This window comes from Delphinapterus leucas, chromosome 6 (assembly GCF_059928025.1).
Source record: "Delphinapterus leucas isolate spDelLeu-1000000601 "Yukka" chromosome 6, BTC_Dleu_Yukka2, whole genome shotgun sequence".
NCBI lineage: Eukaryota > Metazoa > Chordata > Mammalia > Artiodactyla > Monodontidae > Delphinapterus > Delphinapterus leucas.
This window is the reverse complement of record NC_143134.1, coordinates 123,331,223-123,353,611: the sequence shown is the minus strand read 5'-3', so window position 1 is coordinate 123,353,611 and position 22,389 is coordinate 123,331,223. Positions and strand designations below refer to the sequence as shown.

General features: G+C 54.2%; 1 protein-coding gene across 5 annotated transcripts in view; it reads left to right on the top strand.

The window, feature by feature from the left end:
- The window catches only part of CAMSAP1 (calmodulin regulated spectrin associated protein 1), a 57,106-nt gene extending 34,735 nt beyond the window's left edge, over nucleotides 1-22,371 (top strand). For 4 of the 5 annotated variants that reach the window (XM_089914000.1, XM_089914001.1, XM_030761560.2 and 1 more), the window contains 12 exons: nucleotides 6,965-7,104; nucleotides 7,192-7,288; nucleotides 8,797-8,953; nucleotides 9,411-9,502; nucleotides 10,095-10,179; nucleotides 10,805-13,184; nucleotides 14,087-14,223; nucleotides 14,344-14,552; nucleotides 14,842-14,944; nucleotides 16,379-16,497; nucleotides 16,949-17,067; nucleotides 20,442-22,371. In XM_089914000.1, coding sequence (XP_089770126.1) covers nucleotides 6,965-7,104; nucleotides 7,192-7,288; nucleotides 8,797-8,953; nucleotides 9,411-9,502; nucleotides 10,095-10,179; nucleotides 10,805-13,184; nucleotides 14,087-14,223; nucleotides 14,344-14,552; nucleotides 14,842-14,944; nucleotides 16,379-16,497; nucleotides 16,949-17,067; nucleotides 20,442-20,744 — 3,941 coding nt within the window. In that variant the 3' untranslated portion in view covers nucleotides 20,745-22,371. The remainder of the gene's footprint in view (nucleotides 1-6,964; nucleotides 7,105-7,191; nucleotides 7,289-8,796; nucleotides 8,954-9,410; nucleotides 9,503-10,094; nucleotides 10,180-10,804; nucleotides 13,185-14,086; nucleotides 14,224-14,343; nucleotides 14,553-14,841; nucleotides 14,945-16,378; nucleotides 16,498-16,948; nucleotides 17,068-20,441) is intronic. The other variant, XM_022578172.3, reaches the window with a different exon arrangement.
- The last annotated feature ends 18 nt before the right edge of the window (nucleotides 22,372-22,389 follow it).

Here is a 22,389-nt window from a genome sequence, read left to right as displayed (position 1 = left end):
CAGGATGTGAGTGTCGAAGCTCATTGCGCCTAATAGCGGAACGTCAAAACGGGGCTTTGAAAACGACAGAACCACAGGGTGGAGTGACCGGAGCCAGGCTCACGCCTTGCCTTGCGGGACCAGGCTGAGGAAGCAGGTGAGGGCAGAGTGAGGCCAGAGGGGCCTTGAACACACGGACGCAGGCTGGGCCCAGTGCACCAGCTCGTAGGGGTCGTGCTCCTTTAAAACGAGGAAGCCTGGAGGCCTTTACAAAAGTGGGCTTGATTCAGGCCACGGGAGAAACCTCGACGGATTGCAGAGAATTGATAGTTCCTCGCAACACAGTAAAACGAGAAGCCAGTAACAAAAACGTGCAGCGTATTTCTCCAAACCTTTAAAATTGTTAGTGCTTAGAAGCCAAAGAAGATACTTCAGAATAGTTCATGGATCAAAGTAGAAATTACAGTGGAATTTTCTAGTGGGAGCTCTGTAACGGCAGGCGTTTTTATCTGTTTGTTCACTGATACATCCCAACCGTCTAAAATAGCGTCTGGGACAAATTTGATCAGGTATTTGTTGAATTAAATGGATGAACGACGTACATGCCAGAACCCACAGGACGCAGCTCAGAGTGACGGGTGAAGGGAAACGTCGCCTCAGTGCATAGTCTGGACAGTAAGGAATTTAAGAATTAATGAACCAGGTTGATCTCAGCGCATTCGAAAAGAACATAGAAGTAAACCCAAAAAAGCTGAAGGAAGAAAAATAAAGAGTAGTCTTTCCCCTCTGGTCAGAAATCACCCCAACACATGGAGGAGACAGGCTGAATTGCAGGTTCCGTCCTGAAGAGGACGGCCCGCCTGGGCTCTGGACAAGCCGCCTGGTGAAGGAGCGGAGTAGAGGGGTGCAGAGGAGGCCAAGCCGAGCGTCCCGGGAGGGCTCCAGAGCAGACGTGCAGGTCGTATTTGCCGGGGTTATTCCGGCACGAGGAGCAGAGCATGGGAGGAAGGGCATAGGCTCTCTTTCCTTCTTAACATGGGTTGAAAATCCTGTGTAAAGTTCTAGAAAACAAGAATTGAATGGCTGAGCGTGTTCTCCTGTTCATCTCAGGAGGCACAGACCAAGGTCTGTTAGAAGCCACTGCCCGTTTGTGACGGATGCCCTTGGCCTGCCGCTGACGTGCTCTGACCCCACAGAGGTTCTCGACCCCGGACTGCTGCAGTCAGGGGGACGGGAGGGGGTGCCGTAGCCCCAGCCCTGGCAGGGTGGCTCTGTCCACCTGCCCCGCGCACGGTGCCAGCTCCTGGTGAGTGTTGGGACCCACAGAAGACCTGTCTGTAGTGCTGGGGAGTAAACTCAACAAAAAGATGTGGGACCGTGGGAAAAATCGTGAATTCTGCTGTCGGGTGGGATTTAAACTATATTCTTAGATGCCAAGGAGCAGTATAAAAATTGTGATGTCTCCTGATTGTTCATGCAGTTGTTGCAAGTCCTTTTTACAGAAATTGACAAGGGAATGTAAACATTCATGTGGAAGACTGGAGGCCAAAGGGACAAAATGGTTGTTTTGGAGACTTTATTTTTATTTTCGGCTGCGTTGGGTCTTCGTTGCTGTGCGCGGGCTTTCTCTAGTCGTGGCGAGCGGGCGCTACTCTTCGTTGCGGTGCGTGGGCTTCTCGTTGTGGTGGCTTCTCTTGTTGCGGAGCACGGGCTCTAGGCGCGCGGGCTTCAGTAGTTGTGGCTCGCAGGCTTAGTGGCTCCGCAGCCTGTGGGATCTTCCCAGACCAGTGCTCCAACCCGTGTCCCTTGCATTGACAGGTGGATTCTTAACCACTGTGCCGCCAGCGAAGTCCTGGAGACTTTATTTCGATGTGAGTTTACTTTTACAGAGAAGGTGCAGGAATTGGTGCATACTTGTCCCCAGACTTTCCAGCCGTTACATCTTGTCACGTTTGTGCTCTTTCTCCCTGAGCTAGTTGGGAATAACTGGAGAACAAACACATTCTTTTTTTTTTTTTTTTTAAACTTCAACAACCTTTTATTACCAAACTCACCCAGGGTTAACCCTTTAACCCACCTAACAGCAAAACAGCATCTCCAACAGGATCTAAGATGGAGGTGCACACCTAATAAAGATTGTTAAAAAAATATATATATACACACACTTGAATAAGTATTTTTTAAAAAAGCAAAATTCGGGCTTCCCTGGTGGCGCAGCGGTTGAGAGTCCGCCTGCCGATGCAGGGGACACGGGTTCGTGCCCCGGTCCGGGAGGATCCCACGTGCCGCAGAGTGGCTGGGCCCGTGAGCCATGGCCGCTGAGCCTGCGCGTCCGGAGACTGTGCTCCGCAACGGGAGAGGCCACAACGGTCAGAGGCCCGCGTACCGCAAAAAAAAAAAAAAAAAGCAAAATTCACCAGTCTTGTAAAAAAAAAATTCCCCAAGTGATTTCAATCCAAAAAAACCAAACTCCAGCATTGGCAGTCAGTGCTGGCTCAGAAACCTCAATGCGGGATGCACCTAGGAGAAAAGCATTTCCTCTTAAAAAAAATCCACCTGTCTCCTTCTTCCTGTTCAACTTGCACAGCTTATCCCTAGAAATACCCGATAACTGCACAAACAGGACCCAGTCACGTTCCCCGGCCTCTGCCTGTTGGTGGAGGTTCCCACCAAGGACTGTTCCTTAGCGATTTTCACCTCGACTACAGTCAGGAAATTGACCCCTAATTTCTGAGAACTTGCAAAATGTCCTCAGGCTTCCTGGGGGCTCCGTGAAAGATCGCGGGTCAATGTACCTGACCGAGATGGGAATGCAGGCTGGGCGAAGGGGGCCTTTTCCAAATGAAGACACCCGACACCTTCAAACCTGCAGTTTAACCTACCAGGTGAAAACTAGTAGCAGCTGGCCCTGCCCAAAGAGTGCTGGTCTCCCTGCTTTACCCATAAAAGTAGTAACGAAGAGGAGGAGAGTCCAGCGTGTTTGACCTCATCTCCCTGCCAGGAACTTGGAGCCATGGGCGGCGTCCTCCAGGCTGAGGTCTCAGGGGAGCTTTGCCACTTCTGGCCGCTCCTGGCAGCCTGACTCATGGCTGCTCCGTGGACACTGTGTTCCCTTGTGCAGGGTGCTTAAGAATTACCAGGGAGGGGACTTCCCTGGTGGCACAGTGGTTAAGACTCCACGCTGCCAGTGCAGGGGGCCCGGGTTTGATCCCTGGTCAGGGAACTAGATCCCACACGCATAGCTCAACTAAGAGTTTGCATGCCACAACTAAAGAGCTGGCGAGCCGCAACTAAGGAACACACGTGCCGCAACTAAGGAGCTCGCCTGCTGCAACTAAGACCCAGCACAACCAAATAAATAAATAAATAGATAGAATAAGTATTAAAAAGAATTCCCAGGGAAATTACGTTTTCAATCTGACTTTGTCACTGATGGATACTTGGATAGCAACTTCTAGAAAACTGCTCAGAGGACCTCTCCCGGGGTCACGGTCACAGATCCTTCCAGTTGACGGGCCCTTCGCTGGCCTTGGGCAGCAGCGCATTGATTTTAGAGAAATGTCTGCACCCAAGGAGCCCTCTGTGCACCGACAGCGGGGAGGGATGCGCGGTCTGTGGCACTGCCTTTCTCCTGAACGTAGGAGCCCCAGAGCCAGAGACAAGGCCTCTCGCAGTTGGATTGAGCCAGGATGCAACGGTGCCGGTGAGGTGCTCCCAGCCTGTGTGAGAACTGGCCTGATGTGCTGGGCGGTGAGGGCAGCAGTGAGCTGGAGAGCACCTCGCTGGCCCATCTAGGTAAACCTCCGTGACCAGGATGAACAAAACCGTCGTGTCTGCAGACAGCTCTTTATAAGTGTTTCCCTCCACGCCGTGGATCTTGTCCCAGGGTGGCGGCCTTCACATGTCTCAGGTCGCAGGTTTGGGTCCGTGTGAAGACTTGGTGTGGGGCTTGCTGTGGTCTTCTTTCTTTCTTTGTTTTTTATATTTATTTATTATCATTTATTTATTTATTTGGTTGTGCCGGCTCTTAGTTGCGGCAGGTGGGCTCCTTAGTTGTGGCCTGTGAATTCTTAGTTGCGGCATGCGTGTGGGATCTAGTTCCCTGACCAGGGATTGAACCTGGGCCCCTGCATTGGGAGCGTGGAGTCCTAACCACTGCACCACCAGGGAAGCCCCTAGGGTTGTTTTCTTCTGTCCAATCCAGGCTCTGGCCCAGCATCACCACCCTGTTGAGGGTCCCATCTCTGCTTCCCTGTACCTGGAGCTGAGTCCCAGCCTTTCTCAGCCCTTCTTGCCCTTGACGTTTTCCAGGCATGCAGGTCGCTTAGTTGGTTGACTGTCCCCTGTTTGGCTTTGCCCGGCGTTCCCTCCTGGTGGCCTTCAGGGCCTGGGTTTCCAGCAGGAATGATGCCGCAGGGATGGTCCCTGGGTTCAGGTGGTGTGCGTTGGCTTCCTCCTCTGAGATCACCGCTCTTTGCTTTATGACCGACTAGTGATAGGGGAGTGGCTTTGGTCTCTCGTCGCGCTTTCACCCCAGCATTGGCATCTGTCGGGAGTTTCTAGCTCTGCTGCTTGTTCTCTGGTGGGTCAGCACTCCTGTGCAGAGGTCTGCTGTGCTCTCCTCTCCTCTGTCGTTATTTATCCGCGCGGTGATTTGTATCAAGATGGCCTCGTGGATTCTTACTTTACTCAACGGATTATGATCCATGACATTCATTGTTCTCTTGCTTTGTCCCAGATTTCAGACAAGTTGTGATTTTGAAGAAGAGGAATATGGGGTACTTGCTCTGCAAAGACCAAGTTTTGTTTAACTTTACATCCGCTAAGTGCAGGGGAGCCATGCAGAGAGGTCCGAACAGTGACTCTCTGTGGGACCCCAGTGCCTGGCGTGGCCCACAGCTTGTAGGGCAAGGGGGACTGGCCAGCGCAGAATGTGGGGCAAAGCGCCATCTGTGGGGGGGAGATGCAGTGAGACTCCACCCCACATGAGCCAAACACTCTTCCTTGGATGAAAGACATAAACCGGAAAAGCAGAATTTAAAAACTTCGAAAAGAAAATATTTTTATGACCTTGGTGTTGGGATGGATTATTTAACTTACAAAATAGCCAAGTAATAGAAAAGATTCCTGTATTTAACCATATTAAGATTCACTGTGGTGACAGAGGAACATCATAGACAAAACTAAGTGGTAAAAGCTATACCCATGAAAAAGTGTTTGCAACAAATATAAATGGACAAAGGATTGTCACACAATTGTTTTGTAACCATAATACAAAAAGAATTCCTACAAATCAGTAGGAAAAAGATGAACAGCCCAGAGGCAAAACAAGAACAGCTTTTTCCCAGAGGAGGAGGTCAGGGCGAGCCCGCGGCAGTGGGGGGGTGCACCACTGCAGGAAGGCAGAGCGGGCCCAGCGGGGTGGCCCGGCTGAGAGGCCCGGGGGCGCGGCGGGGTGGGACGTGGCCAGGCGATGTCAGGTGTGGGCAGTGCAGCTTGCAGCCCCTTCTGGGAGCGTCGCCAGCGCAGACGGCGTGCAAGTTTGGTTTTTCTGACATTTTACGTACTAGTGAAAATTGTGGAATCCTAGATCGCTGTTAAAATGAGTGACTGAAATCTGCCCACAGCAGCGGAGGACAATTTGGAAACGTAGTTCCGGGTTGGGGGAGATAACAGGCTGCAACGTGATAGGCGGTTTGTTGTCATGAATGTAGATTGAAGACAGCCAGGTCAGCAGCGCACTGTTGATATGATTTATGGGCAGAGGCCATACGTGGTAAAGGCACCCACACGAGACAGGTCACGGGGCTTGAGGAGAGTGGTTGCCTTGGGGGGAGGTGGGCTTCACCTCCTGTGATGCTTTGTTACTGAAAGAAAGTAAGGTCTGGATCGGAGAAGGTGTGATGTTAATGTTCGTCCCATCTGGGTTGAGAGTACACGGGAGTCTGTTCTTTACATTTGTAATGTTTCATAATCTGAATTTTAAAAAAGAAACATTTCTTAGCAATATAAATGTGCACAGTTACTCAGCTTATAGAAGTTTTCTCTTGAGAATTCATAGTGCTGGGGCATCGCCACATAGGACAGAATTCATACGTAGATCCCGGATGCTGTGAATCCCGTGTGCGCGTGAGATTTCTAAATCGCTGAAAATGATTTCTTCTTGGGAGTAAAGTTATTTTAAAATAAGTGATGTTTCTCAGTCCTGTTTATTTATTTACAGGCAAAGCTAAGTCATCAGTATAGCTACCTCCAGTTTAGTCTGGAGCGGTATCTAGGTGTTCTGCTGGTTCCTGTCTGAGGGCGGGCCCACCTACCCCCACGGAGCCTGCTCAGCGCCCAGTGCGGGTGTCTGTGCTGGAATTCTCTGGGTGAGGGGCTGGCATCCTGCAGAGCGGCGTAAAATGGGCAGTTGTCCTGCTACAGGTGCAGACGGGCAGCAGAGGAGGACTTGTGCCCTGCACAGGTCCTGAGTCCTGTGATTAGCAGTGTTCCTGTGCTTCCCTGTGGATAAGCCTGACACTTCCTGTTTTATGCTCCCTTCCCCCAACCACGGAGATAACCTCCCTCGAGGGATGGGGGAAAGGAGCTTGGTTAGATGTTAAGTGGCCTGATGCCTCTAGGTCCTTTATAAACTGAAAGGGGATTGTTACTATTCCTATTGGAAGCCCAGTCTTAAAAGTTCAGGTAATTATTGTATACTTTTTAGATGTTAACAATTAAATTCAGGTCCTGGCGATTTCTCCTGTCTTTTTCTCGAGTGTTTTCTTTCTATGTTTAACATTATTTATAATACTTGTTGTGATGTTTAAATCTGTTAATGTTATTACCTTTTTAAATATCACCTCTACCTTTATTTAAATTGTTTTTCAGTTGAAAATTGTATGTATGTGTACACACACACACACCAATGTATGTGCGCACACACACACTTATGAAGCAGAATGTCTTTCTAATAAATTGCAGTTTTCTTTTTATCTGTTAGATATATGCTTGAAAGAGGTAACGTCGATGGCGGACAGTCTGTATAATATTCGGCTTCTGAGAGAATTCTCAAATGAGTATCTGAACAAGTGCTTTTATCTCACTCTAGAAGATATGCTGTATGCTCCCTTAGTGTTGAAGGTAATAATGACTTATTAAAAACACATTTTTAAAGCCCTGTGTGAATAAGCTCCTCACTGTGTCCTTGATTTCTCATTTTCCTTTTAGCCAAACGTTATGGTTTTTATTGCCGAGCTCTTCTGGTGGTTTGAGAATGTCAAACCAGACTTTGTTCAGCCCAGGGATGTTCAGGAACTGAAAGATGGTGAGTGACAAACTTTCCGTAAGTGACAGCTGTTTCCTCTAAGGGAGTCGTGGCACAGCACTCAGAAGGTGCGCTTAACTGGTTCCTGGTTTTTGTACGACAGTGGTGTTTAAGTGGTTTCTTTTGGGAGGACAGAGCACTGTCACCGTCTGGGCCCCTGTCTGGTGCGCCGTGGTGGTCACGCACAGAGCTCCTCCAGACTGTGAGCTGGGGGTCCGTCCTGGCCCTGCGGCGTCAGGATCCAAGGGCGAGCAGGAGACGTTGGAGAGAAGGTTCCAGGTGATTCTGACGGACCTCGGGCAGGAAGTGCTCTAGTCCGTGATGCCAATCCTCACCCTCCACAGCTTTGACTTTTTTGCCCCTAAAACAAGGCAGAAAAAGATCTGTTTTAGCATAGAGTAAAACGATCTGCCAGCCTTGAGAATCTCCGAAACTTTAAGAAGATGATACGGGAGAATGTTTTCATGCCTTGTGATTTCTTACAAAGAATATAAAAATCTTAGCCACAGAGGCAAAGATTGATCATTGGCCACATTAAAATGTAGACCTTTTTTTCATTAAAAGATGATGAAAAGAGTTAAAAAAAAAAAAAAAAGGAAATCAAGTAGCTACCAGGGGTAGAAGATCCTTGTCGTATACCTACAGCAGACACACAGTGTCCAGAACATACCAAAAGAAGAAAAAGACAAACCAATAAAAAGAGCAAAAGACTTGAGCAGGTGCTTCGTGAAAGCAGGACTCCGGGTGCCTAATAACGTTATGAAAGGATGCTCAGCCTCGTCAGGGATTGAAACAGAAAGTGACACGGACACACCCCCGCCACGTCGGCAGAGCAGACGCCCAGACGGCCAGGGCTCGGGGCAGTGGCCAAGGCGTGCTCCCCTGCCCCTGAGAACCTCGGCGGCTCCCCTCACGTAAGACCCCTGGGCAGTGAGCGGTCTGGCCCTGGAGTCTGGTTCCTGCTGCCGGGACTGTCCCTGGCACTGTCTTGGGCCGGCGTTCTGGGGAGCAGCCTCAGAGGTGGGGTCCCTGTTCAGACTGGAGCTTCGGGCTGGGCCTGATCTCCTCACCTGACCCCACGGGGGCCTGAGCTGAAGTGGCCACTGAGGTGCTCAGTCACAGGCTGGGCTCAGGAGACCAGGTCTTTCTGCAGCTGAGGCAGCTGCCACCTTGAGGGTTTGGCCGGCAAGGCGTCCCGGCGGCTGCACCCCCAGGGCCCCGGCGCCGAGGCCGCTTGTCAGTTGTCCAGACGCAGCCTCCAGTCCCGGTGCTTGCTCTTCTACTCTGTGTTGGTCTTTTGATCTTAGTACTCATTTTGGTATAATATCTGTCGTATTCATTACAGAATACACTTGTTGACCTTGAACCCATTTTATTTTTTTGGAGAAGTTTTGGTTTCCGGTAAAAAAGTTGGGTCTTTAGTGCTTATAAAAACGGATTTTTTTTTTAGAGTCTTCTTGCTAGTGTTGTAACTGTTAATAACTATTTCTATAAAATTGTTTCTGCAGCTAAATCAGTATCGCACCCCAGAAGCACTCGGCCTCCTGTTCCCATCTCAAACGCCACCAAGCGCAGCTTCCTGGGCAGCCCCGCGGCGGCGAGCCCAGCCGATCCGCAGCCCCCCACCCAGCTGCACCACCTGCACCTCGAAGAGCCTGAGCTCCTGTAAGTCTGTCTGTTCTCGGGACAGAGCCGCCACCCGGCCTCCCTCTTCCTGCTGGTTTACAGTTCCCGTGGGGATTACCTCTTCTCAGGGGTGATGGCAGGCCTGTGCGGAGTAGGTAGTGAGAGGGCCTCCTGTGGCCCCTGCTCCCCCGGAGGCGAGCAGGGTAGCCTTAAAGCGAGCTTGAATTTACTGTGAAAGCTTGAAACCTGTTGTATTACGGGCTGTAACCAGAGGTCAGTACGTCCCCTAGCTGCAGTTTGGATGTTTATCCCAAGTTTGAAGTTCTTGGCACATTTTTGGTTCATTTTTATAATAGTTAATTTTCCCAAGGAACCTGTGAACTTCTTACAGGTTGGCGTGAATTCGTGACGGTCTCCATAGCTTCTCACGCCTTTGTTTTTGAACTTGAAGATTGGTGAGGTAGTGATTTTTCTCTCCCGTCCTTTCTCTGTTTAGGGGGAAAGGGGCCTCTGCCTTTAGCCCATCGCATCCGTTGTTGCCACTGAGACAGAAACAGCAAAAGACAGTGCAGGGAGAGGACCCCGCTGGTAAGAAGTGCCGTCTCCCCTTTGCCGACTGTTTCCCATCCCTCTCGCTGGAGTTCCTTAATATCATGGCTCTCAAAATAAATAGACTCATCATGACGTAGTAATGTTAGCTGAGAAGAGACTGTGGCAGAATTTGTTTTGATCTTTATTGACGTACCTTAGAATTCATAGTCGTTACGGTGAAAATGTTACTGAGCCATAATGAATCACACGGAGCACACAGAAAGTCGTTACGGTGAAAATGTTACTGAGACATAATGAATCACACGGAGCACACAGAAAATTGCTGTTGTCTTTGCGGCAAGAGCTTATACGCTGGTTATCTCAATGGGCGTTGATGTCATTTAATTGATATCGACGTGTAATTAACACTCTGATTATTTTCATGACCGTGATCACGGTTGAATTACACACTGCCTGTTATCGAAACTACGAAAAAGTTTTGTATTGTGGTTACTTGCTTTCCTTAGCAGTTTTGGGGTACTGAGTTATGGTGCATTTCCTTGAGAAATGGTTATTATAGTGACAGAATTTCAAATGATATAAAATCAGTTACTTAATGCTGAACATAAACTGTTTCCTCCAACTGCAGACCAGCGACACCGATCTAATTCCTTAACCCGAGTCGACGGTCAGCCCCGAGGGGCATCAGTAGCGTGGACAGAAAAAAAAAACAGGTGACCTACCCGTGTTTCAAATACATTTCTACTTGACATGTTCGTTAGTCTGACAGAGCAGTGCCCCAGATGTGGTGCAAGGACCCCTGGGGCCCACGGAGTCCCTTGGAGGTCAGAATTATATCCGTAACAACGCCGGGATGTCACTACTTTTCCCATTCTCAGGGCCTCGCCAGGTGTGGGATCACAGCAGGTTGAATCAGATCAGACACAAGCATGCAGCCAGATGTCAGGTCTGCAAGAATGTGAATGATCCCACTGCTTACACTCTGCACTGGTCTGTTTTAGAAAATATGGCCACTGCTCATGTGATAGATTTCTCACGGGAATTTTTAATCATTTTAAAAGGATCTCAGCTTGAATTTCTGAAGTGACAAATATTGATGAATCAATAAAACCTCCTTGGGATCCTCAGCATCTTTAAGGGGAGCTGGGCCAGAGTGTCTGAGAATTGCTGGACTGAAAGGCTCTCTGGCTTTCTTTTGCCCGGGAGAGGGTTTCTTTAAGTCTCCCGTGTGTAAGATTTGGATTCTCTCTTCTTAACTCACGTTCTCGTCACTCACGAGCTTGCGTAGCCTCTCGTGGGGACGTGGCGTGTGCAATGGCTTCTTTCCCCATGTTGCAGGCCTGTGTCTCAGCCAGCGCCCTTTGCTCTCCATCACGCTGCGAGCTGTGACGTGGACCCGGGCTCTGGCGACAGCGTCAGCCTGGCCCGCTCCATCAGCAAGGACAGCTTGGCATCCAGTGTCATTCATCTGACCCCGCAGAACCAGCCCCAGCCCGCAGCCCTCAGGACCGATGGAAGAAGCCTCCTGAACAATGTCAGTATTGAGGACGAGGGTGAGGAGCTCCTGGCCATCGTTAGGACGGATGCAGCTCACCAGGGCGCCGAGCCTGGCCTGATGGCAGGTGCCAGGTCTCCCCAGAGGCTGGCGGATGCCTTAGAAAGTCAGCCTGACAGTTTCTTCCTGGAGCCACTGATGCCGGCTGTGCTCAGGCCAGCCAAGGAGAAGCAGGCGGTCACCAAGGAGGATGAGTGCGGAGAGGGGCGGCCGAGGGGCTTCACGTCCAGGAGATCCGGCGAGGGCCACCAGCCTCCTGGGCGGAAGAAGGCGCCTGGCAGTCACGTCAGTCGAGACTTGAATAGGACTTTCACCCCCATCTCCTGTTCAGAGCTTCCCACGGGCTTCGGCCCCGTGCCCACTGAGGCGGGGCCGCAGGCAGCGGGGGACGCCTGTGGCGGGCCTCCGGCCGGCGGCGTTTCCAGCCTGCCATCTTGGGGACTGCCAGCCGACGGCTTCTTCCTTCACCTGGGCAGGGCCGATGAGGACGTGGAGGGCAGGCTGTCCGCGAGCTGTGCGCAGAGCCCCTGCGCCCTTGGCCCGGAGGCCTGGGCCATCCTGAGGCAGGACTCCGACTCGGACATCACAGACCTGGAGGGGGCCGAGCAGGCCTTCGCCGGTGAGGACTGCCCCGTGCTGGGGGCCGGGTACGCTGGGGAGGAGGAATCGGCGAAGCTGCAGGAGGACCTGAAAGTGAAGGAGCACGAGGGCAAGGACGACGCCAGCGGCCGCTCCAGCCCGTGTCTGAGCCAGCTCAGCAGCGGCTCCGTGGCCGGCGGGAGCGTGAAGATGACCAGTTTTGCCGAGAAGAAGCTTCACAGGCTCAACAGCTGCGAGACCAAGTCGAGCACGAGCAGCTCCCAGAAGACCACGCCCGACGCCTCGGAGAGCTGCCCGGCCCCGCTGACCACGTGGAAGCAGAGGGGCGAGCAGAGCCCGGGCTGGCAGGGCGGGGACCAGGCCAACCTGCTGGCCTCCGAGCTGGCGCGGCTGCACATGCAGCTGGAGGAGAAGCGCCGGGCCATCGAGGCGCAGAAGAAGAAGGTGGAGGCGCTGTCGGCGCGGCAGCGCCTGAAGCTGGGCAAGGCAGCCTTCCTGCACGTGGTCAGGAGGGGCCGGGCCGACGCCACCCCTCGGCCACCGAGAGCGGGGGCCTCGGCGGGAGGGCACCCTCAGCACAACGGGGACGACCTCGATGGCGTGTCCCGGGTGGGAGACCTGCTTGGCAAGGAGGAGGGCAGGGGAGACCTCCTGGGGCCCCCCGACCTGGACGGAGAGGACCTGGCTCTGGTCCAGCAGCATCAGCGCAAGGACCCCGCCGCCCTCCCCGAGCTGGAGCGGAGCAAGGCGCTGTCAGCGGTGCTCCTGGAGGCCGTCGAGGGCGTGGACGTGGGCGTGGACCTGGGCGAGTGCGACCTGTCCGTTGAGAAGCTGAACGAGGCCATCAGCACGCTGCAGCAGGCCATCCTCAGGGTCTCCCGGCAGCAGGAGCAGCTGCTGCTCGCGTCCCCCACACTGCCCGCGCCGGGCCCCGGGAACAGCTCCCAGGACCCCAAGGTCAAGGGGGCCGTACACTTTGGCGAGCCGCTCTCTCCGACGGCACTGGCCGGCCACCGCAAGGCCCCTCGGCTCGGTCCGGGTCGGAATTCCCGTTCGGGAAGACCGGCCGAGCTGAAGGTGCCGAAGGAGCGAGCGCAGGGTTCCTCCCGAAGCAAGGCCCTCACGCCTGGTGTCGAGGCCACCCCTCGCTTACGGTCCTTCTCCCCCCGGACGCCCTCTGACCCGGGCTGGGATGGGGTCGCCGACCCTGGGAGTGACCCCCACGAGGAGTGCTGCTTCGCCGGTTACAGGCTCCACGATGAGAACAACCAGCGGACATTTGTCTCGGCCTCCCCCAGGGATGCCAGCGTCACCTCGGAACAGATGGGCTTCAGGGAGGCTCTGGAAGACGGCGTGAGGGGGGCGGGGCTCGCCGCCCTCAGCGGGCCGGGAAAGGGGGTCGCGGCCCTGGACGGGCCCCCGAGGAGCAAGGCTAACCTCATCGAGGTGGACCTCTCCGACCTGAAGGCCCCCGACGATGACGGGGGGACGGAAGGCCGCCACAGCTCCGCGGACCTCGCCAGCGAGGGCGACCAGAAGCCGGGGGTCGGCTTCTTCTTCAAGGTAAAGCGCTGGTGGCGTCTGTGTCACGTGGTGGGCGGGCACGTCACCCTGGCCTAGTCGTGAGGGCGTCACAGAGAACCTAACCTCTTCTGTGGAGGCTGAGGAGAGACGCATGCGGCTTCGTGGCCACGTGGTCTCCGCAAGGACCCGACTCGCCCTAAGCCGCTGGGAGCGCCTGCTTGCGGGAGCCTGGCTGTGCGCCAGCAGAGCTTGACCTTGGGCCCTGAAATGGGAGTTCTGACTCGTTCTCGTGTGTCACGAAATGTTTTTCTTTTGATGGTTTTCCAACCGTTTAAGAGTGAAAAAACATTCTTAGCTCGCAGTCTCTGCAGAACAGGTCACGGGCTGCACTTGGCCTTTGGGCCAAGGTTCGCTTCACCCCGTTAGAGTCCCGGCGGGCGTAGAAACTTTAGGAAGCGTTTTTGTTTCTCTCAGTGCCTTTCTTGTAGCGTTTCCTTCAGGAGAGGGTAGTGAGTTGTGAGATTCCCTTCTGTCTTGATAGCGCCTCCTTTCGCCCTGGCACTTAGGAGGTGGCTGACGCACCACGGAGCTCTGAGGGCCGTCTTCTCAGGAGACGCGCACGGCCTTTGCCTGATGTTTGTGCTCTTAAATTGGAAACAGACAAATGACCCGTCTGGGTTTTGGCTCCTGTTGTGGAGATACAAGCGCAGTTTTTAAGGCGAACGGAGTTCAGTGCCAGCAGACTAAATGCTTCTCTAAGGGCGCGGTTTGACTCCCATTTGTATTTTAGCGTGTGTGTAGGGAGACGCTCGCTCACCCATCAGTTAGGAGGAGTAGGAAGCGTTTCATGTTCCTGGGGTGCGTGGAGGGCCGGGGGCGGCAGTGCTGGGGACCCGCGGGGGTCGTGCCCGGCCGCGCTGTAGGTGGCGTCTGCCCTGCAGGACGAACAGAAGGCGGATGACGAGCTCGCCAGGAAGCGGGCAGCCTTCCTTCTGAAGCAGCAGCGCAAAGCCGAGGAGGCCCGCATGCGGAGGCAGCAGCTGGAGGTGGAGGTCGAGCTCAGGAGAGACGAGGCACGGTAGGTGGCCCGGGTGCCTGGCGGGCACCGCACGCGGTCGGCGTGGCCGCCGTGTCTGTTGTCCCCTCCCGCGGCGCGGCGCTGGCATGACCAGGGCGTCCTGGCCGCTCCTTCCCGCAGGCGTAAAGCGGAGGAAGATCGGATCCGCAAGGAGGAGGAGAAGGCGCGGCGGGAGCTCATCAAGCAGGAGTACCTGCGGCGGAAGCAGCAGCAGATTCTGGAGGAGCAGGGCCTGGGGAAACCCAAGTCCAGGCCCAGGAAGCCGCGGCCCAAGTCCGTGCATCGGGAGGAGCCCAGCAGCGATTCGGGACCCAAGAGCACCCCCCCACGTGAGCGCGCGGCGCGGGGCCCTCCCCCTTCGCGGCCCTGAGCCACTGGAGTTCTCCCGAAGCCGCGAGGCTGGGCTGCAGGGGGCTCTCCCGTTTCACAGAAGGGAAGGTTGGGACTGAGCGCTGGGTCCTCAGGTGGTGGGAGCCGTGCGCGCGGGGAGGGTCCCAGCCTGGGGCCCCGCGTCCCGCTGGCTTCGGGCCCCCGGCTCTTTCTCCTGCTGCACAGGTCAGGTGGCTGGTGGGCCAAACACGCGTGTCATGAAAGCTTGTCTTGTCTTGTCTCTGGCAGCGGATGACCTGAGCCGGGCCCAGTCGGGCTCCAGCCTGTCCTTGGCCTCCGCAACGACCACAGAGCCCGAGAGCGTGCATTCGGGGGGCACGCCTTCCCAGCGGTAAGGGGCCGGGTGCCGTGCAGCGGGACACCATGTGGGCAGTGGTTCTGTCGCTGTGATTTTGGTGCAATTTCAGATGTCCAGAGCCATGGCAGTAATGTCACAGGAGCTAACTGCCCTTCACCGAGGTTCACCGATTAGCGAAATGTTTCGACATTTTTGTCCTCTGTCCCCTTGTCCTCCCGGCCCTGCACGCGTTTTCGTTTTTAATCGTTTACGAGTAAGTTGGTGGCATCCTCTTTATCCTTAAACGCTTTGGAGCGCACGTTCTCTGAACAAGGACGTTGGCTTGTGTCACCACAGTCATCAAACCAGCACTGCCATTAGGTCCCCAGTCCATGCCCGCCGTGGCCGATTGGCAGAGTGTCCTTGAGAGCCCAGGCCCGTGCGGGACCACGGTCGCCCTGAGTCACTGTGTCCCTTCTGTCCAGAACGGGCCCTCGCCCTCCTTTGTCCTCCTGGCCCTTGACGCTTCTGCTGAGTACGGGCCAGTTATTTTGTTGCCCGTCCCCCAGTGGGTTTCCCAGGATTAGGTCCAGGCTGTGCATGTTTGGCGGGAACACCCCAGAGAGGAGGACGTGTCTTTCTCAGCACAGCCAGTTGTGTGTGTCACTTTGACTTGGGTTAAGGTGCTGTTTTCCCACGGCTGCTGGAGAATTTCCCTTTGTGATTAAGGAGTAATTTGGGCGGAGGCCTGGGGACCCTGTCGCTGGCACTGAACGTCTGCCCACGGGCCTCAGCAGCCACCCCCACGGGTGGGCTTGGCCTCCTGGTAGGCAGGGTCCCCTCCTGTCCTTCATCATGAGTGTTGTCCTGCCTCTCCACACGTCCGGTGGCTTCTTGTCGCCGGGGCTTTGTGGAGGACACCTCCCGGGGATTCTGGTTGGAATTTTGTCCAGGCGGTCGGTTACCGGGGTTGGATTCGGACTGCGCCCGCACCTGCCTCTCGTGCATGAGCGTCTTGTGTCCCGCTCAGCGGAGAAGGCCCTGCAGGGACGCGGCTCAGGCCTGCCAGGGATTGGAGAGTCGTTTGAGACCTGCCGGGGTTTTGGACTCGGCCCTCTCTGCCTGTCCTTCCTTCCCGGGGTCCCGTCCCTTGTCTGGCAGCGGTGCAGATGGCCCAAACCGGGTCCTCTGGTTCCCACGCCAGCAGGGCTGAGCGTGAGGGCGAACCTTCCCTGATGAGGTCACTCTGGTGCCCGAGGCGGGTGGGGTCTTTGTGTCTTGCCCCGAGTCTGTCATCATATTCTCCAGGGAGCACCGGCTGCGCTCCCCACTGTTGCTGCCAGCCTCCTGCCGCGGCCGATGGCCCTTCATGTGCCCATGGTGCAGCCTGGCTCGTTTCGGGGCGGGATCCTGCCAGCCGGTGCCAGTTGTGGGCGAGAGGAGGCGTGCCCGCCGCCCTCCCAGCCCCGCCCCCGTCCTCTTCCCCAGCAGAGTCGAGTCCCTGGAAGCCTTGCCCATCCTGAGCCGCAACCCCAGCCGGAGCACCGACAGAGACTGGGAGACGGCGTCCGCCGCATCCTCCCTTGCCTCGGTGGCCGAGTACACAGGTGACGGCCTCGCTCTCTGCGGGGCACGGGCACACGGCCGCGGCCTGGGGGGGGGCGGGGCCCGGGCGCAGTGGGTGACGTGCCCTCATGTCTGCACAGCCCACGGCTCACTGTGACGTCCTGGGCACTTTGGAACCTTAGGCTTTTAAAAATGACTGTTTCTTGGTTTCTGTTTTTTTTTTTAATCAAAGAAACCAAAATTGGAAAGGGAATAAATTATTACTTACTTTAGTCTTTTCCTTAGTTTATTTAAAATCTGTAACTTAGAATTCTGTCATAGATTTGAAGTGGCTATTCCCATTTTCAAAAAATTACGAACATCCCTAATTCAGCCTACCTGCTGCTTGGTTCTACAAAATTGTCGCCTTTCGTGTGTGTGTGTGTGTGTGTGTGTGTGTGTGTGTGTGTGCTGTAAATATTAATTTTGCAAATCTTGGCCTGCTTTTCGTAGGTCCCAAGCTGTTTAAGGAGCCTAGCAGCAAATCAAACAAACCAATTATTCACAATGCTATATCCCATTGCTGTCTGGCCGGAAAGGTGAATGAACCTCACAAGAATTCAATATTAGAGGCAAGTATCAAATTTCACCCCCAGTTTTTTATGTAGAATAAGGGTGTTTATAAATGAGGGTTCTTTCTAGAGGAGAGCATCCCGATTGTTGACACGTGAGGCTGCTGTCCTGCACGTGTGTGACTCTTGTGTGAGGACACGCAGGACACTCGTGTCCCAGGCCCTCGCGGTTCGGACGGCTCCGCGGAAGAGCGGGATTCAGACCAGCGAGACGGAGGGGGCTGCACTGGGGTCAGGGCTGGGGGTCCAGGGCAGGCCCTCTGGGGTGGGGCACGGGCAGTGGGTGAGATTTCTTGAGTTAGTTTGGTGTTGAGGGCAGGGTGTCTGCGGTGGGGGGGGGGTCGGAGGTGGTGTCGGGTGGAGACAGGAGGGACCCCAGCTCTGAGCTGGGGCCGCTGGAGAAGTGGGAGTTCGGGGCAAAATGCTGGTCGTTTCTGTCCCGTTGCGTTGACTTGTTTGCTCCCCGGGGGCGGCAGCCCTCGGTCACTAACGGTGAGTGGCGGTGGCCTTAGCAGGTGGAAGATGTGGAAGGAGGGTCCAGGTCAGGACTGCGTGCTGTGACCTGACTGACGCTCCGGGTAGGGGCAGCGTGCGGGGCGCGGGGCTCCTCTCCACTCACGTGTCACCGAGCTGCTCCAGCCTCTGGGCTGGGCCAGGAGCAGACAGACGCAAAGGCCTGGCTGTGGAGCTGACGGTCCCAGGCACGAGGCGGCCCCGCGACAGAGCAGTCGCACGAGAAACTCTGGAGGCCGGCGGGTCTGCCCGTCTGTGCTGCCACAGCGTGACAACAGCCACAGACTGACCAGAGGGCGGCTCGGTCCCCAAAAACCTGTTTACAAAAGCGGGTGGTGCTGATTCTGGCCGCGGTCTGGAAAGAGTGAAAGGGGAGCAGGACGCGGGCCCGAGGGTGGCTGCAGTGGTCAGTAGGCTGGTCGGTCAGTGGGTCTTACTCGAAGGTGTCATTTGAGCAGAGGCCTGGAGCGGGGAGGGTGCCCCGCAGATCTAGGGAGGCGCACGGGCTCCAGGTGGGACTGATCCCCTGGTTGGGGCTGGAGCGGGGAGCTGGGGGTCAGAGGTCACGGGGCAGCTCCAGTCGGGCCTCTGTGGGCCAAAGGGGACATGGCTTTGCCTTGGGTGAGGGGGTGAATGCAGCTGTGGGCAGAGGACGGCCGTGAGCCACGGCCTCCTGAGCGGCTGCCGGCAGGGACGGGCGCGAGAGGGTGGAGGCGGGGCCGTGGTGACCCTGCGGAGGGCAGGGCCCGGGGGCCTGGATGTGTCTTTGCGTCTTTAGTTCTGTTCACGTTTGAACAGTTTTTATGTCGTTGAAATCAGTATTATACTTGCAGCTTTAAATTTTGCTTTTTCTTCTTAATTTTACAAGTATATTTGTTTATTTTAAAAAACAAGCCTGTTAGATTCTGAAAAGAATAGTATCTATTTGTGAAAAACTACAGTTTTCTAAAACAAAAACAGAGTGAGAAGAGTGGCATTGTTTTACATCATACGAATCTTTTTAGCTCCTGGCTAGTAGGAGACAGCTGGGTGTGACCCGCTTCCGAGTCTGTTACAGACCACGTGTCCCGTGGCCGCTGGACAATGGCATTGTACCCTGAGGGCCGGGTGAAGAGGCAGATAACGTAGTAAGCAGAGACCCGGAGAGGGTGTCAGGAACCCTGGCCCATGCTCAGAGAGCTGCAGGGGTAGAAAACGAAACTAGACATTTTCAAGCACGAGGAGAATCTGTTTTAAAATGTTTTTGTGTTAGTGATTTCTTAGAGTTGAGCACACGGTACGGCAGACGCTGTAACAAGTACTGACGGTCGTGCCTGCCTCAGGTTCTTTTGTGGCAGCGTTATTGAGAGATCGCTCACGCAGCGTGAGGTCCCCCCTTCAGTGCTAGTTCAGGGCTACTCAGTCTGTCCCCAGGGGGCGGCCATCACCAGTTAATCCCAGAAGCTGCCCCCGCAGAAGGGTCCTGTACCGAGGCCGCTCCCCGCGCTCGCCCCCCAGCGCCCGGCCCCACAGGTCCGCGGTCCCCTCTGTGTGTTCGCCTCTTCTGGACACGTCCCGTGAAGGGACTCACGCCTGAGGCAGCCTCTTGGAGCGGCTTCTTTCGCTCGGCACGATGTTACCGAGGCTCCTCCGAGTTGTAGCGAGTGTGGTGGTGCTTCATTCCTTTTTGTGACTGAACAGCTTCCCGTTGTACGTCTAGACCATTTTGTTTATCCTTTCACCTGTTGATGGACATTTGGATTGTTTCTACTTTTGGCCGTTACGAATAACGCGGCTGGAAACGTTTGTGCGCAGGTTTTGCGTGCATGCGTGTTTTAACTTCTCTCGGGTGTCTAACTGAGAGAAGAATTGCTGGGTCGCGTGGTAACTCTGTGTGACATTTTGAACCACTGGCCGACTGACTGGCTGACGCAGAGGCTGTGTCGCCTCCCCTCCACCAGCGGAAAATGAGTGCGTGCTTCTTCGCACCAGAACCTGCGCTGACTCTAGCTTAGTGGGCATGAGGTGCTACCCCCTTGTGGCTTTTTTTTTTTTTTTTTTAAATATTTATGTGTTTAGTTGCGGCCTGTGGACTCTTAGGTGCTGCATGCATATGGGATCTAGTTCCCTCCCTGACCAGGGATCGAACCCAGGCCCCTTGCATTGGGAGTGCAGAGTCTTAGCCACTGCACCACCAGGGAAGTACTCCCCCATTGTGGTTTGTTTTTTTTTTAAATGGAACTTTGTCTTTTTTTAAAATTTATTTTATTTACTTACTTATGGCTGCATTGGGTCTTTGTTGCTGCACGCGAGCTTTCTCTAGTTGCGGCGAGCGGGGGATACTCTTCGTTGTGGTGCGCAGGCTTCTCATTGCGGTGGCTTCTCTTTGTTGCGGAGCACGGACTCTAGGCGTGTGGGCTTCAGCAGTTGTGGCTCGTGGGCTCTAGAGCGCAGGCTCAGTAGTTGTGGCGCACGGGCTTGGTCGCTCCAAGGCATGTGGGATCTTCCCGGACCAGGGCTGAAACCCGTGTCCCCTGCATTGGCAGGCGGATTCTTAACCACTGCGCCACCAGGGAAGCCCCTCACTGTGGTTTTGGTTGGCATTTCCCTGATGGCTAATGATGTCGAGTGTCTTTTTCATGTGATTTTTCACTTAATGTTAAAAGCATTTTTTTCCTTGGATACCTGGACTGAAGTAAAATCTCAGCGGTAGATGGTGCTCCCACTGAACGGATAACCCATAGCTTTGTGTCCTAGAAAGCTTGCCCCGGGGTGGGTGGTTAGCTGGCCGCGGGCCTCCTGGTCAGGACGGTGGATGCTGCGGTGTGACTGCGGGAGAGACTCACGTTCCCTGTCTCTTGTCCTTCACTCCCTCCACACAGGAGCTGGAGAAGTGTGACGCGAATCACTACATCATACTGTTTCGTGATGCTGGCTGCCAGTTCAGGGCACTTTATTGCTACTATCCTGACACTGAAGAAATCTACAAACTAACTGGCACGGGGCCAAAGAGCATCACCAAGAAGATGATCGACAAACTGTATAAATACAGCTCAGACCGAAAACAGTTTAACCTGATCCCGGCCAAAACCATGTCCGTCAGCGTGGACGCGCTCACCATTCATAACCACTTGTGGCAGCCCAAGCGGCCCTCGGTGCCAAAGAAGACGCAGACTCGTAAATGACCCTGGTGCGGCAGGAGTCTGAGGACGCGCCGGCCAGGTCGATATTTATTATTTTCATCCTTTTGGGTACGAAGTGTGCAGAATCACAGACCTTTTTCAAAGAGGCTTCTAGACAACACGAGAAAACCCTCCCTTAGGTCCCAGCACACAGGACGGCAGGTGGAGCCGGAGTGAGGACTCAGCTCCGTTTCCAGCGGCTCGCGGCCGCCGTGGTCACCGCTACGTGGAGGCTCCCAGACGAGGGGCGCGTGCCCAGGGGCTCCAGGCAGCGGATTCCTTGTACTTGAAGTTCTCCTTCGGTATAAATTAAAAGTGATTTCCTTGGCTTTCTTGCCTCTCACCTCACCCCCTTTTGCACATGACCTGACAGCCCTCTTGCTGGCCAGCTGTAATCTCGCGAGATGATAGGACTGAGACTCGATCTTGGGTCAGGGTTTTTGAATGTCTGTGGGGAAGGAGCTCGTGTTGGGGAAGTCGTTTTCATTTGAGAAACTGTATATTTATTGATTGTGTCTACTGCCAACGTTTATATCCAATTCTAAGATTTCTGAAAAAAATCCTTGTTCCTTGCTGCTCAGAAAAAGTTCACTGAAAATACCAGTTCACTAAAAGCCCTGAAATCTGCAAAGTCTGTCTTCTGCTAAAATAACGTTTACAAGTACGGAGGGGTTCTCGCCGACACGCGATCATGAGGATGGTGAATGGTACTCTCGCTGGTGCTTGCCTAGTTGAAAATAGGAAAAGCTGAGCCGATTACAGCCCGCGTTCATTACGTTTGGGATGGTGTGCTCCCGATTTGTTCACTTTAATAAAGACAGATTTTGGTAAAGTAGAATCTTTTTCACTCTGAGCATGTTTCTCTTAAAAGGCGATGCACTTACGCGGACGGCTCTTTTAGTGTTTTTATCACGTCATCACTCACCCGTCCTGATTCTTGCTTCTGGAAGAGCAGTAAGCGTGCGGTTCTCGGTTTAGATTGAGCATTTCGTTGTGTCGCCTGCTTAAAGACAATTAAAGGGGTTATCTGCGGCCGTCTCGGAACTCCAAGTCAGCGGAATGCTCTGGGTTCTCTCCACGGCGACCCTGACAGCCACTAGGGCTTCTCCGGACCAGACGTTCCTGCCCGGCCTCCACACGGCACCGGAAGTCTGCCGACACCTGTGCAACTGACCAGCTGACCCGACTGCCGGAAGATTCTGGAGTCACATATGTTAGTTTTGCACATATTTTCTCGGGAGTGTTACTTGAATCTATCTCAAACTGCAGAAAGAATCTGAAGATCAGAGGAGAGAAACAGTTAAGACAAAGTATACTGGTAATTTTAGACGAAAAGGTGAACGGACTGTGTCCATGAGGATGGAGGGAACGTGGTACAGAAACGGCAGGGCCTTGCCCGCTCCCGGTTGGGTTTGTATATATCGGTAGCCAGCAGCTCTGTCTGTAAATAGGTAACGAAGCTGTGCGGTTTCTCCAGTGCTGAGTATTAAACAGTCCTGAGTGAACTTTCCTGTTACCATGCCGTTCACACGTGTGCTTTATTTCTCACTGTATGTTGGATATTATATTATTATATTTATTTTAAGAAAGCACTAAGATGTAATAAAGTAATTACCTAATTTGCTTTCTATGGTCACGTTTGCCTGAG